Genomic DNA, 13,193 nt, shown 5'->3' on the forward strand with positions numbered 1-13,193 from the left:
ACTCCTAATCCTGAAGTCTATAGTATTGACTCCTCACCCTGAAGTCTATAGTATTGACTCTTCATCCTGATGTCTATAGTATTGACTCCTCATCCTGAAGTCTACAGCATTGATTCCTCATCCTGAAGTCTATAGTATTGACTCTTCACCTTGAAGTCTATAGTTTTGACTCCTCACCTTGAAGTCTATAGTTTTGACTCCTCATCCTGCAGTCTATAGTATTGACTCCTCACCTTGAAGTCTATAGTTTTGACTCCTCATCTTGAAGTCTACAGCATTGACTCCTCATCCTGAAGTCTGTAGTATTGACTCCGCATCCTGAATTCTACAGCATTGATTCCTCATCCTGAAGTCTATAGTATTGACTCCTCATCCTGGAGTCTACAACATTGACTCCTCATCCTGAAGTCTATAGTATTGACTCTTCATCCTGGAGTCTACAACATTGACTCCTCATCCTGAAGCCTACGGCATTGACTCCTCATCCTGAAGTCTACAACATTGACTCCTCATCCTGAAGCCTACGGCATTGACTCCTCATCCTGAAGTCTACAACATTGACTCCTCATCCTCAAGTCTATAGTATTGACTCCTCATCCTGAAGTCTATAGTATTAACTCCTAATCCTGAAGTCTATAGTATTGACTCCTCATCCTGAAGTCTATAGTATTGACTCCTCATCCTGAAGTCTATAGTATTGACTCCTCACCTTGAAGTCTATAGTATTGACTCTTCATCCTGAAGTCTATAGTATTGACTCCTCATCCTGAAGTCTATAGTATTGACTCCTCACCTTGAAGTCTATAGTATTGACTCCTCACCTTGAAGTCTATAGTATTGACTCTTCACCTTGAAGTCTATAGTTTTGACTCCTCACCTTGAAGTCTATAGTATTGACTCTTCACCTTGAAGTCTATAGTTTTGACTCCTCATCCTGAAGTCTATAGTATTCGCTCCTCATCCTGAAGTCTATAGTTTTGACTCCTCATCCTGAAGTATATATTATATATATAAATATATGCCATTTAGCAGACGCTTTTATCCAAAGCGACTTACAGTCATGTGTGCATACATTCTACGTATGGGTGGTCCCGGGAATCGAACCCACTACCCTGGCGTTACAAGCGCCATGCTCTACCAACTGAGCTACAGAAGGACCACGTCTATAGTATTGACTCTTCGCCTTGAAGTCGATAGTTTTGACTCCTCACCTTGAAGTCCATAGTATTGACTCCTCATCCTGAAGTCTATAGTATTGACTCCTCATCCTGAAGTCTACAACATTGACTCCTCATCCTGAAGTCTTTAGACTTGACTCCTCATCCTGAAGTCTATAGTATTGATTCCTCACCCTGAAGTCTATAGTATTGAATCCTCATCCTGAAGTCTATAGTATTGACTCCTCATCTTGAAGTCTTTAGTTTTGACTCCTCATCCTGAAGTCTTTAGACTTGACTCCTCATCCTGAAGTCTATAGTATTGATTCCTCACCCTGAAGTCTATAGTATTGACTCCTCATCCTGAAGTCTATAGTATTGACTCCTCATCTTGAAGTCTTTAGTTTTGACTCCTCATCCTGAAGTCTATAGTATTGACTCCTCATCCTGAAGTCTATAGTATTGATTCCTCACCCTGAAGTCTATAGTATTGACTCCTCATCCTGAAGTCTATAGTATTGACTCCTCATCTTGAAGTCTATAGTTTTGACTCCTCACCTTGAAGTCTATAGTATTGTCTCCTCATCCTGAAGTCTATAGTATTGACTCCTCATCCTGAAGTCTATAGTATTGACTCTTCACCCTGAAGTCTATAGTATTGACTCCTCATCCTGAAGTCTATAGTATTGACTCCTCATCCTGAAGTCTATAGTATGGCCGAAAGCCATTCACATTTCCTGAATTATTTTTGATTGAACCTTTATTAAAGTTTGGCACGCATTTATTTTTTAATTCACCCCACAAATGAGGCCATGGTGCCTCTCAAATGGCACCGTATTCTCCTTAACAGTGCACTACTATTGACCAGGGCCCTGATAGGGAATAGGGTGGCATTTGGAACAGAGTCAATGTTTCAAACGACTGTAAATCAACAACCCTAAAACATTCTGTGATTTGGGACTGAATACATGTCACCACTGCCCAGCCAGCCAGTCCCGACCCATTAAACTGAACTCATTAAAACTTTAAGCTCCTTTCGGGGTTTAAAAAAAAAAAATCATATAATCTTTTTTCTTCATCCCATCTCTGACATTTTCCTTTTAATCATGGGAACAGTGGGTTATCTCTCTGTAACATCATCATCATGGGAACAGTGGGTTATCTCTCTGTAACATCATCATGGGAACAGTGGGTTATCTCTCTGTAACATCATCATGGGAACAGTGGGTTATCTCTCTGTAACATCATCATGGGAACAGTGGGTTATCTCTCTGTAACATCATCATGGGAACAGTGGGTTATCTCTCTGTAACATCATCATGGGAACAGTGGGTTATCTCTCTGTAACATCATCATGGGAACAGTGGGTTATCTCTCTGTAACATCATCATGGGAACAGTGGGTTATCTCTCTGTAACATCATCATCATGGGAACAGTGGGTTATCTCTCTGTAACATCATCATCATGGGAACAGTGGGTTATCTCTCTGTAACATCATCATGGGAACAGTGGGTTATCTCTCTGTAACATCATCATGGGAACAGTGGGTTATCTCTCTGTAACATCATCATGGGAACAGTGGGTTATCTCTCTGTAACATCATCATGGGAACAGTGGGTTATCTCTCTGTAACATCATCATGGGAACAGTGGGTTATCTCTCTGTAACATCATCATGGGAACAGTGGGTTATCTCTCTGTAACATCATCATGGGAACAGTGGGTTATCTCTCTGTAACATCATCATGGGAACAGTGGGTTATCTCTCTGTAACATCATCATGGGAACAGTGGGTTATCTCTCTGTAACATCATCATGGGAACAGTGGGTTATCTCTCTGTAACATCATCATGGGAACAGTGGGTTATCTCTCTGTAACATCATCATGGGAACAGTGGGTTATCTCTCTGTAACATCATCATGGGAACAGTGGGTTATCTCTCTGTAACATCATCCTGGGAACAGTGGGTTATCTCTCTGTAACATCATCATGGGAACAGTGGGTTATCTCTCTGTAACATCATCATGGGAACAGTGGGTTATCTCTCTGTAACATCATCATAGGAACAGTGGGTTATCTCTCTGTAACATCATCATGGGAACAGTGGGTTATCTCTCTGTAACATCATCCTGGGAACAGTGGGTTATCTCTCTGTAACATCATCATGGGAACAGTGGGTTATCTCTCTGTAACATCATCATGGGAACAGTGGGTTATCTCTCTGTAACATCATCATGGGAACAGTGGGTTATCTCTCTGTAACATCATCATGGGAACAGTGGGTTATCTCTCTGTAACATCATCCTGGGAACAGTGGGTTATCTCTCTGGAACATCATCATGGGAACAGTGGGTTATCTCTCTGGAACATCATCATGGGAACAGTGGGTTATCTCTCTGGAACATCATCATGGGAACAGTGGGTTATCTCTCTGGAACACCATCATGGGAACAGTGGGTTATCTCTCTGTAACATCATCATGGGAACAGTGGGTTATCTCTCTGTAACATCATCATGGGAACAGTGGGTTATCTCTCTGTAACATCATCATGGGAACAGTGGGTTATCTCTCTGTAACATCATCATGGGAACAGTGGGTTATCTCTCTGTAACATCATCATGGGAACAGTGGGTTATCTCTCTTTCACGTCATCCTTTTTTCATGTGAATAGTGGGTTATCTCTCTATTAGGTCATCACGGCTTTATCTCTCTCTCAATTCAATTCAATTCAAGGGGCTTTATTGACATGGGAAACATGTGTTAACATTGCCAAAGCAAGTGAGGTAGATAATATACAAAAGTGAAATAAACAATAAAAATTAACAGTAAACATTACACATACAGAAGTTTCAAAACAATAAAGACATTACAAATGTCATATTATATATATATATATATATATATATATATATATATATATATATATATATATATAGATATATATAGATATATATATATACAGTGTTGTAACAATGTACAAATGGTTCAAGTACACAAGGGAAAATAAATAAGCATAAATATGGTTTGTATTTACAATGGTGTTTGTTCTTCACTGGTTGCCCTTTTCTTGTGGCAACAGGTCACAAATCTTGCTGCTGTGATGTCACACTGTTGAATTTCACCCAGTAGATATGAGAGTTTATTAGAATTGGGTTTGTTTTCTAATTCTTTGTGGATCTGTGTAATCTGAGGGGAATATGTGTCTCTAATATGGTCATACATTGGGCAGGAGGTTAGGAAGTGCAGCTCAGTTTCCACATCATTCTGTGGTTCTCTCTATTCAGTCTCTTCTTATCCCTCCCTCCCTCCCTCCCCCCCCCCTCCCTCCCTCCCTCCCTCCCTCCCTCCCTCCCCCACCCCCCCTCCACCTCTTCTTCTTCATCTGCCTCTCCCCATATCGGTCTCTCTTCATCTGCCTCTCCCCATATCGGTCTCTCCACATCTCTCTCTCTCTCTCTCTCTCTCTCTCTCTCCCTTCCTCCCTCCCTCTCTCTCTGTCTCCCTCTCTCTCTGTCTCCCTCTCTCTCTCCCTCCCTCTCTCTCCTTCTGTCTCTAATTCTCTCTCTCCTTCCCTCTTCTTCTCTCTCAGAGGTCTGTAGCATTGAGATGGTCTGTCACAATGTCCTGGACCTCTAGATCCAGCTTAATTTCTTCTCCACCTCCTGCCATCCCTCCCACATCTTCTGCCTTCCCTCCCCCATCTTCTGCCATCCCTCCCCCATCTCCTGCCTTCCCTCCCCCATCTCCTCCCTTCCCTCTTCCTCCCTTCCCTCTTCCTCCCTCCGGATGCACACTATCCATTCTCTGGTCACAGCGGAACACGGTCGTGAACGCGGTGCGATAGTTGCTGTTCATCCACCCGTAGAGCAGAGGGTTGGCGAACGTTGAGCACATGGCCACCACGTGGAACAGCGTGTACAGAAGTCTAAAATCCCTCATGTCCAAGACGGAGCTGTCGATATCCGTGGCTAATTGAAAAGCGTGGAACGGCAGCCAGCTGAACGCGAACACCACGACCACGGTCACCAGCATCTTGGTGGTTTTGCGTCGTCGGCGGTGGCGGTCGTTGCGGCCGGCGGGGGACATGTGGGAACGGAGTTTGGACCAGATACGAGCGTAGGCGAAGGAGATGACGGCTAGAGGGAGAACGTATTGGAGGAGGAGCATGGAGATTGAATAGACTGTCCCGTCTGTGGAGCTGCCTGGCCACTTCTCTGTACACACCTGGAGAAGAGGAGAGAGGGTTAGGGTCTGTCTGTCTGTCTGTCTGTCTGTCTGTCTGTCTGTCTGTCTGTCTGTCTGTCTGTCTGTCTGTCTGTGTGTCTGTGTGTGTCTGTGTGTAGTTCTGTATGCCTGTCTGTCTGTCTGTCTGTCTGTCTGTCTGTCTGTCTGTCTGTCTGTCTGTCTGTCTGTCTGTGTGTCTGTGAGACCTACCTGTATAGGCTGTCCTGGAGCCAGATTGAAGGTCCCATACTCTCTGAAGATAGCTAGTGGACTGGCCAGCACCGCACTCAGTACCCACGTGGTGGCTATCACCCCAAAACACACATCCTTTCTCATCCTGGTCTCCAGGTGGTACACTATACACCTGTTAATCAATCAGCCAGCCAATCAATCACCCCGAAACACAAATCCTTTCTCATCCTGGTCTCCAGGTGGTACACTATACACCTGTCAATCAATCAGCCAGCCAGCCAATCAATCACCCCGAAACACACATCCTTTCTCATCCTGGTCTCCAGGTGGTACACTATACACCTGTTAATCAATCAGCCAGCCAATCAATCACCCCGAAACACACATCCTTTCTCATCCTGGTCTCCAGATGGTACACTATACACCTGTCAATCAATCAGCCAGCCAATCAGTGCGCCAGTCAATCAATTAATCAGTCAGCCAGTCAATCAATGAATCAGTCAGTCAGTCAATCAGTCAATCAGCCAGTCAATCAATAAATCAGCCAGCCAGTCAATCAATAAATCAGCCAGCCAGTCAATCAATATGTCAGCCAGTCAATCAGCCAGTCCATCAGTCAGTCAATCAGTCGATCAGCCAGCCAGTAAATCAATCAGCCTGTCAATCAGTCAGCAGTTAAACAATCAGCCAGTAAATCAATCAGCCTGTCAGTCAGTCAGCAGTTAAACAATCAGCCTGTAAATCAATCAGCCTGTCAATCAGTCAGCAGTTAAACTTGATGAAGTCTCACCTGTGTCTATCGAGGGCTATGACGTTGAGCGTCACCGTGGATACGTGGACAGCCAATCCCTGTGCATAGGGAAGCAGGAAACAAAGTACCTGGCCAAACTTCCACTCCCCGAGCAGAGTATAGACCAACGTGAAGGGGAGACACAATGTATTCACCAGGAGGTCAGCTAGAGAGAGAGATGGGGGGAGGAAAGAGAGAGGGAGAGAGACAGAGAGAGACAGAGACAGAGAGAGAGAGAGAGAGAGACAGAGAGAGAGAGACAGAGAGAGAGAGAGAGACAGAGAGAGAGACAGAGAGAGAGATGTGGGGAGGAAAGAGAGAGGGAGAGAGAGAGACAGAGACAGAGAAAGACAGAGAGAGAGACAGAGACAGAGACAGAGAGAGACAGAGAGAGAGACAGAGAGAGAGATGTGGGGAGGAAAGAGAGAGGGAGAGAGACAGAGAGAGAGACAGAGACAGAGAAAGACAGAGAGAGAGACAGAGACAGAGAGAGACAGAGAGAGAGACAGAGAGAGAGAGAGACAGAGACAGAGAGAGACAGAAAAGAGAGACAGAGACAGAGAGAGAGAGAGAGAGAGAGAGAATCAGTCACAGAGCCCATTGCCCTTTATGGTTGTGAGGTCTGGGGGCCGCTCACCAACCAAGATTTCACAAAATGGGACAAACACCAAATTGAGACTCTGCACGCTGAATTCTGCAAAAAATATCCTCAGTGTACAACGTAGAACACCAAATAATGCCGATACCCACTAAATTAGGCCGATACCCGCTAATGATCAAAATCCAGAAAAGAGCTGTTCAATTCTACAACCACCTAAAAGGAAGTGATTCACAAACCTTCCATAACAAAGCCATCACCTACAGAGAGATGAACCTGGAGAAGAGTCCCCTAAGCAAGCTGTTCCTGGGGCTCTGTTCACAAACACAAACACACCCTACAGAGCCCCAGGACAGCAGCACAATTAAACCCAATCAAATCATGAGAAAACAAAAAGATAATTACTTGACACATTGGAAAGAATTAACAAAAAAACAGAGCAAACTAGAATGTTATTTGGCCCTAAACAGAGAGTACACAGTGGCAGAATACCTGACCACTGTGACTGACCCAAACTTAAGGAAAGCTTTGACTATGTACAGACTCAGTGAGCATAGCCTTGCTATTGAGAAAGGCCGCCGTAGGCAGACATGGCTCTCAGGAGAAGACAGGCTAAGTGCTCACTGCCCACAAAATGAGGTTGAAACTGAGCTGCACTTCCTAACCTCCTGTCCAATGTATGACCATATTAGAGAGACATATTTCCCTCAGATTACACAAATCCACAAAGAATTAGAAAACAAACCCGATTTTGATAAACTCCCATATCTACTGGGTGAAATACCACAGTGTGCCATCACAGCAGCAAGATTTGTGACCTGTTGCCACAAGAAAAGGTCAACCAGTGAAGAACAAACACCATTGTAAATACAACCCATATTTATGTTTATTTATTTTCCCTTTTGTACTTTAACTATTTGCACATCGGTACAACACTGTATAGAGACATAATATGACATTTAAAATGTCTTTATTCTTTGAGTGTAATGTTTATTTTAAATTTAAATTTTAAAAATTTAACTTTTGTTTATTATCTATTTCACTTGCTTTAGTAATGTAAACATATGTATCCCAAGCCAATTAAAGCCCCTTAAATTGAAATTGAGAGAGAGACAAAGGCATATCTAGCATCTTTAAGTAGCAATGACAAAGACACAGGGGTTTCCTCAGCACATCAGACACAGACAAGACATGAACAGTCCTCTGAGTTAAGAGTCCAGGCTTTGGGTGAGGTCCGACCACGCCAACCAATGGTCTCGAGCAACGGTTGGTCATCGCCATTCTATCCAATCACAGTACATGAGTCTGAGATGGAACCAAGGCACGGCACATTTTGGGGGGGGATAACCCAACCAGGACCCCCTGAACTTTGTCTGCAAGACACTATTCTTTGTTATTGGTACTGAACATGTGTAACCTTGGCAACAGTCTTCACTATTCTTTGTTATTGGTACTGAACACGTGTAACCTTGGCAACAGTCTTCACTATTCAACACTATTCTTTGTTATTGGTACTGAACACGTGTAACCTTGGCAACAGTCTTCACTATTCAACACTATTCTTTGTTATTGGTACTGAACACGTGTAACCTTGGCAACAGTCTTCACTATTCAACACTATTCTTTGTTATTGGTACTGAACATGTGTAACCTTGGCAACAGTCTTCACTATTTTTGTCAACCTTTATTTAACGAGGCAAGTCAGTTAAGAACAAAAATATTATTTACAATGACGGCCTACCGGGGAACAGTGGGTTAACTGCCTTGTTCAGGGGAACAGTGGGTTAACTGCCTTGTTCAGGGGAACAGTGGGTTAACTGCCTTGTTCAGGGGAACAGTGGGTTAACTGCCTTGTTCAGGGGAACAGTGGGTTAACTGCCTTGTTCAGGGGAACAGTGGGGTAACTGCCTTGTTCAGGGGATCAGTGGGTTAACTGCCTTGTTCAGGGGAACAGTGGGTTAACTGCCTTGTTCCGGGGAACAGTGGGTTAACTGCCTTGTTCCGGGGAACAGTGGGTTAACTGCCTTGTTCCGGGGAACAGTGGGTTAACTGCCTTGTTCCGGGGAACAGTGGGTTAACTGCCTTGTTCCGGGGAACAGTGGGTTAACTGCCTTGTTCCGGGGAACAGTGGGTTAACTGCCTTGTTCCGGGGAACAGTGGGTTAACTGCCTTGTTCCGGGGAACAGTGGGTTAACTGCCTTGTTCAGGGGAACAGTGGGTTAACTGCCTTGTTCCAGGGAACAGTGGGTTAACTGCCTTGTTCAGGGGAACAGTGGGTTAACTGCCTTGTTCAGGGGAACAGTGGGTTAACTGCCTTGTTCAGGGGAACAGTGGGTTAACTGCCCTGTTCAGGGGAACAGTGGGTTAACTGCCTTGTTCAGGTGCATAATGACAGATTGTTTACTTGTCGGCTCTGGGATTTGATCCAGCAACCTTTCGGTTACTGGCCCAACGCTCTGATCACTACCTTTAGCCCCTGTTTTGGTTTTAAACATGTCCAACCTTGTTAGAGTCTTCACTATTCAACACTCTGTTCTTGGTACTGAACATAACCAACAGTCTTCACTAACATGTTCCCCAGCGGTGAAACCTTTGGGAGGTAAACACACACACACACACACACACACACACACACACACACACACACACACACACACACACACACACACACACACACACACACACACACACACACACACACACACACACACACACACAAACCGGGGGCGTCGTTAACACTTTCATTGAAAAAAGCACAATGTCACAGAAACACTAAACAAAATGAACGCTTTGCACAACACAGGAGGAGGTTTGGTGGCAACTTAATTAGGGAGGACGGGCTCGTGGTAACAGCTGGTCCAGAATCAGTGGTTTCAATGTGTTTGAGAGACAGTCAGGTAGACAGATTTGTGGAGATTTCCTAATTTGTGGAGATGAGAGGTTATGAATCCCTTTCCCCATCTGGGAATCGTCCTTTTCCTGGGTCTCTTTATGATATTCCAATCACTTTTTGAAGAGGAGGAGAGAGAGAAAACAGAAGGTCAACCAGTGAAGAACAAACACCATTATAAATACAACCCATATTTATGTTGATTTATTTTCCCTTGTGTACTTTAACCATTTGTACATTGTTACAACACTGTATATATATATATATAGATATATATATATAATATGACATTTGTAATGTCTTTATTGTTTTGAAATGTATGTATGTGTAATGTTTACTGTTCATTCTTAGTTTATTTCACATTTGTATATTATTATTATTCACTTTGTATATTATCTACCTCAATTGCTTTGGCAATGTTAACACATGTTTCCCATGACAATAAAGCCCCTTGAATTGAATTGAATTGAATTGAATTTAATTGAGAGACAGACAGACAGACAGACAGACAGACAGACAGACAGACAGACAGACAGACAGACAGACAGTTAGGTAGACAGACAGACAGACAGACAGACAGACAGACAGACAGACAGACAGACAGACAGACAGACAGACAGACAGACAGACAGACAGACAGACAGACAGACCATCTATGTAAAAAGCTACCTACCGACAGCGAGGTTAGCTATGAAGAAGTTAGTCACGGTCCTCAGCGTCTTGAAGCGATACACCACGTATATGACCAGAGAGTTCCCCACTACTCCTAGTAGTATAATGGTACTGTAGGCCAGGATTAAAACCACCTGGACCCCTACTAGCTTAGTACTGTCTCCCAGTCCTGCCAGAGAGCTGTCCCCATACCCCCCCACCCCGGGACCGTACCCCCCCAAGTCTCCCAAATCCAGGAGGGGAGTGTAGAGAGACTGGAGGGGCGACGACGACTCTTCCGTTGGGGGGTCGTCGATGCCGGGGTCGTAGGCATGGTAGCCGGGGTATAGGTCATTGCCGTGGAGACCGGCGTCGGAGAAAAGAAGGGATGCATCTTGGGAGATGTTGACGGGAGAGAGGTAATCCATTTTTCTGGTTTCTCGTCACATGTCCGTCCGTCCGACGCACAAGTGGGTGTGTATACACACACACACACACACACACACACACACACACACACACACACACACACACACACACACACACACACACACACACACACACACACACACACACACACACGAGTAACAAGGTAACAGAGACAGTCACCGTGACTGGGTGTCAATGTGGCAATAGAACGCCTGAAGCAACTTGCTCAGTGAATTTGTACCTTCGCTCAAAGACCAGGAAACAAACACACAGTGTGTCAGAGCACCTGAAGCTGAAGGTGGATGAACTTTAGCACAAGAGGTGTGAAGGGAAGAGCTGGTCCTCTTACCTGAAATAGAGAGAGGAGGGGGAGAGAATGATCTTGAGTGACAAGGTAAGAAGGGCCTTCCATGCTATCAACAGGAACATACAATTTGACATGCCAATTAGGATCTGGCTAAAAATACTTGAATTACCAACCAAGAATTCACAAAATGGGACGAAATTGAGACTCGGCCTGCAGAATTCTGCACAAATATACTTTGTGTACAAAACACCAAATAATGAGTTGCACTTCCTAACCTCTCGCCAATGTATTTTGTTATAAAAAATATATATATTTAACCTTTTATTTAATTAGGCAAGTCCGTTAAAGAACAAATTCTTATTTTCAATGACGGCCTACCAGGGAACAGGGGGCAGGACAACAGATTTGTACCTTGTCAGCTCAGGGATTTGAACTTGCAACCTTCCGGTTACGAGTCCAACGCTCTAACCACTAGGCTACCCTGCCGTCATCTCGTGTCCGAGCTGTTGAATCGTGACTCCACTTTGTCTCTGTCCTGACTGTATTGCCTTTCGGAGGGAATAACGGTTAAATGCAGCAGTTAGCGCTTTAAGTTTAGCGCGAATGCTGCCATCTATACACAGTTTCTGGCTTGGGTAGGTTTTAATAGTCACAGTGGGTGGGTTTTAATAGTCACAGTGGGTGGGTTTTAATAGTCACAGTGGGTGGGTTTTAATAGTCACAGTGGGTGGGTTTTAATAGTCACAGTGGGTGGGTTTTAATAGTCACAGTGGGTGGGTTTTAATAGTCACAGTGGGTGGGTTTTAATAGTCACAGTGGGTGGGTTTTAATAGTCACAGTGGGTGGGTTTTAATAGTCACAGTGGGTAGGTTTTAATAGTCACAGTGGGTGGGTTTTAATAGTCACAGTGGGTGGGTTTTAATAGTCACAGTGGGTGGGTTTTAATAGTCACAGTGGGTGGGTTTTAATAGTCACAGTGGGTGGGTTTTAATAGTCACAGTGGGTGGGTTTTAATAGTCACAGTGGGTGGGTTTTAATAGTCACAGTGGGTAGGTTTTAATAGTCACAGTGGGTGGGTTTTAATAGTCACAGTGGGTGGGTTTTAATAGTCACAGTGGGTGGGTTTTAATAGTCACAGTGGGTGGGTTTTAATAGTCACAGTGGGTGGGTTTTAATAGTCACAGTGGGTGGGTTTTAATAGTCACAGTGGGTGGGTTTTAATAGTCACAGTGGGAACAACGTCCCCTTTACACTTCCTGATGAACTGAGTCACTGTGTCCGTGTATACGTCAATGTTATTATCCGAGGCTACCCGGGAAACCAATCCCAGTCTGCGTGATCAAAACAACCTTGAAGCATGGATTCCGATTGGTCAGACCAGCGTTGAATAGACCTTTGAGTTTCTGCCTATAAAGAAGGGGGGAGCAAAATGGAGTCGTGATCTGATTTGCCGAAGGGAGGAATGGGGGGGGGGTCTTGTAGGCATCCTGGAAGAGAGAATAGCAGCGGTCGAGTGTTTTCCCAGCGTGAGTAATACAGTCAATGTGTTGGTAGAACTTAGGTAGCGTTTTCCTCAAATTTGCTTTGTTGAAATCTCCAGTTACAATAAATGAGGCCTCAGAATATGTGGTTTCCAGTTTGGATAAAGTCCAGTGTCGGTCCTTGAGGGCTGTCGTGGTATCGGCTTGAGGGGGGATATACACAGCTGGGACAATAACTGAGGAGAATTCCCTTGGGAGGTAATAGGGTTAGCATTTGATTAGTCGGGTGAATAAAAGGACTTGAGTTTCTGCATGTTATCACAATCACACCATGAGTCGTTAATCATGAGACATACAACCCCGCCTTTCTTCTTCCCGGAGAGTTCTTTATTCCTGTCTGCGCGATGTACTGAGAACCCAGCTGGCTGACGGGACAGTATATCAGGAGAGAGCCATGATTCCGTGGAACAGA

General features: G+C 44.3%; 1 protein-coding gene across 1 annotated transcript; it reads right to left on the reverse strand.

Annotated features, from left to right (window-relative positions):
• Nucleotides 1-4,744: 4,744 nt before the first annotated feature.
• LOC127906913 (neuropeptide Y receptor type 2-like) lies at nt 4,745-10,932 on the reverse strand. The gene is made up of 5 exons (XM_052460723.1): nt 10,527-10,932; nt 6,366-6,531; nt 5,594-5,747; nt 4,929-5,383; nt 4,745-4,826 (listed from the first exon to the last, which is right to left on the reverse strand). The coding sequence occupies exons 1-5, from the start codon at nt 10,930-10,932 to the stop codon at nt 4,745-4,747; spliced, it is 1,263 nt and encodes a 420-aa protein (XP_052316683.1).
• Nucleotides 10,933-13,193: the final 2,261 nt, after the last annotated feature.

This window comes from Oncorhynchus keta, chromosome 13 (assembly GCF_023373465.1).
Source record: "Oncorhynchus keta strain PuntledgeMale-10-30-2019 chromosome 13, Oket_V2, whole genome shotgun sequence".
Taxonomy (NCBI): Eukaryota; Metazoa; Chordata; class Actinopteri; order Salmoniformes; family Salmonidae; genus Oncorhynchus; species Oncorhynchus keta.

Bases quoted from the DNA above. Each gene is read 5' to 3' on its own strand.
- LOC127906913 (XM_052460723.1), bottom strand. From the start codon at position 10,932: ATGGATTACCTCTCTCCCGTCAACATCTCCCAAGATGCATCCCTTCTT. The intron at 5,748-6,365 runs GTGAGACTTCAT...ATTGATTAACAG, and splicing joins ATAGCCCTCGATAGACACAG to GTGTATAGTGTACCACCTGG. The intron at 5,384-5,593 runs GTAGGTCTCACA...CCTCTTCTCCAG, and splicing joins CTCCAGGACAGCCTATACAG to GTGTGTACAGAGAAGTGGCC.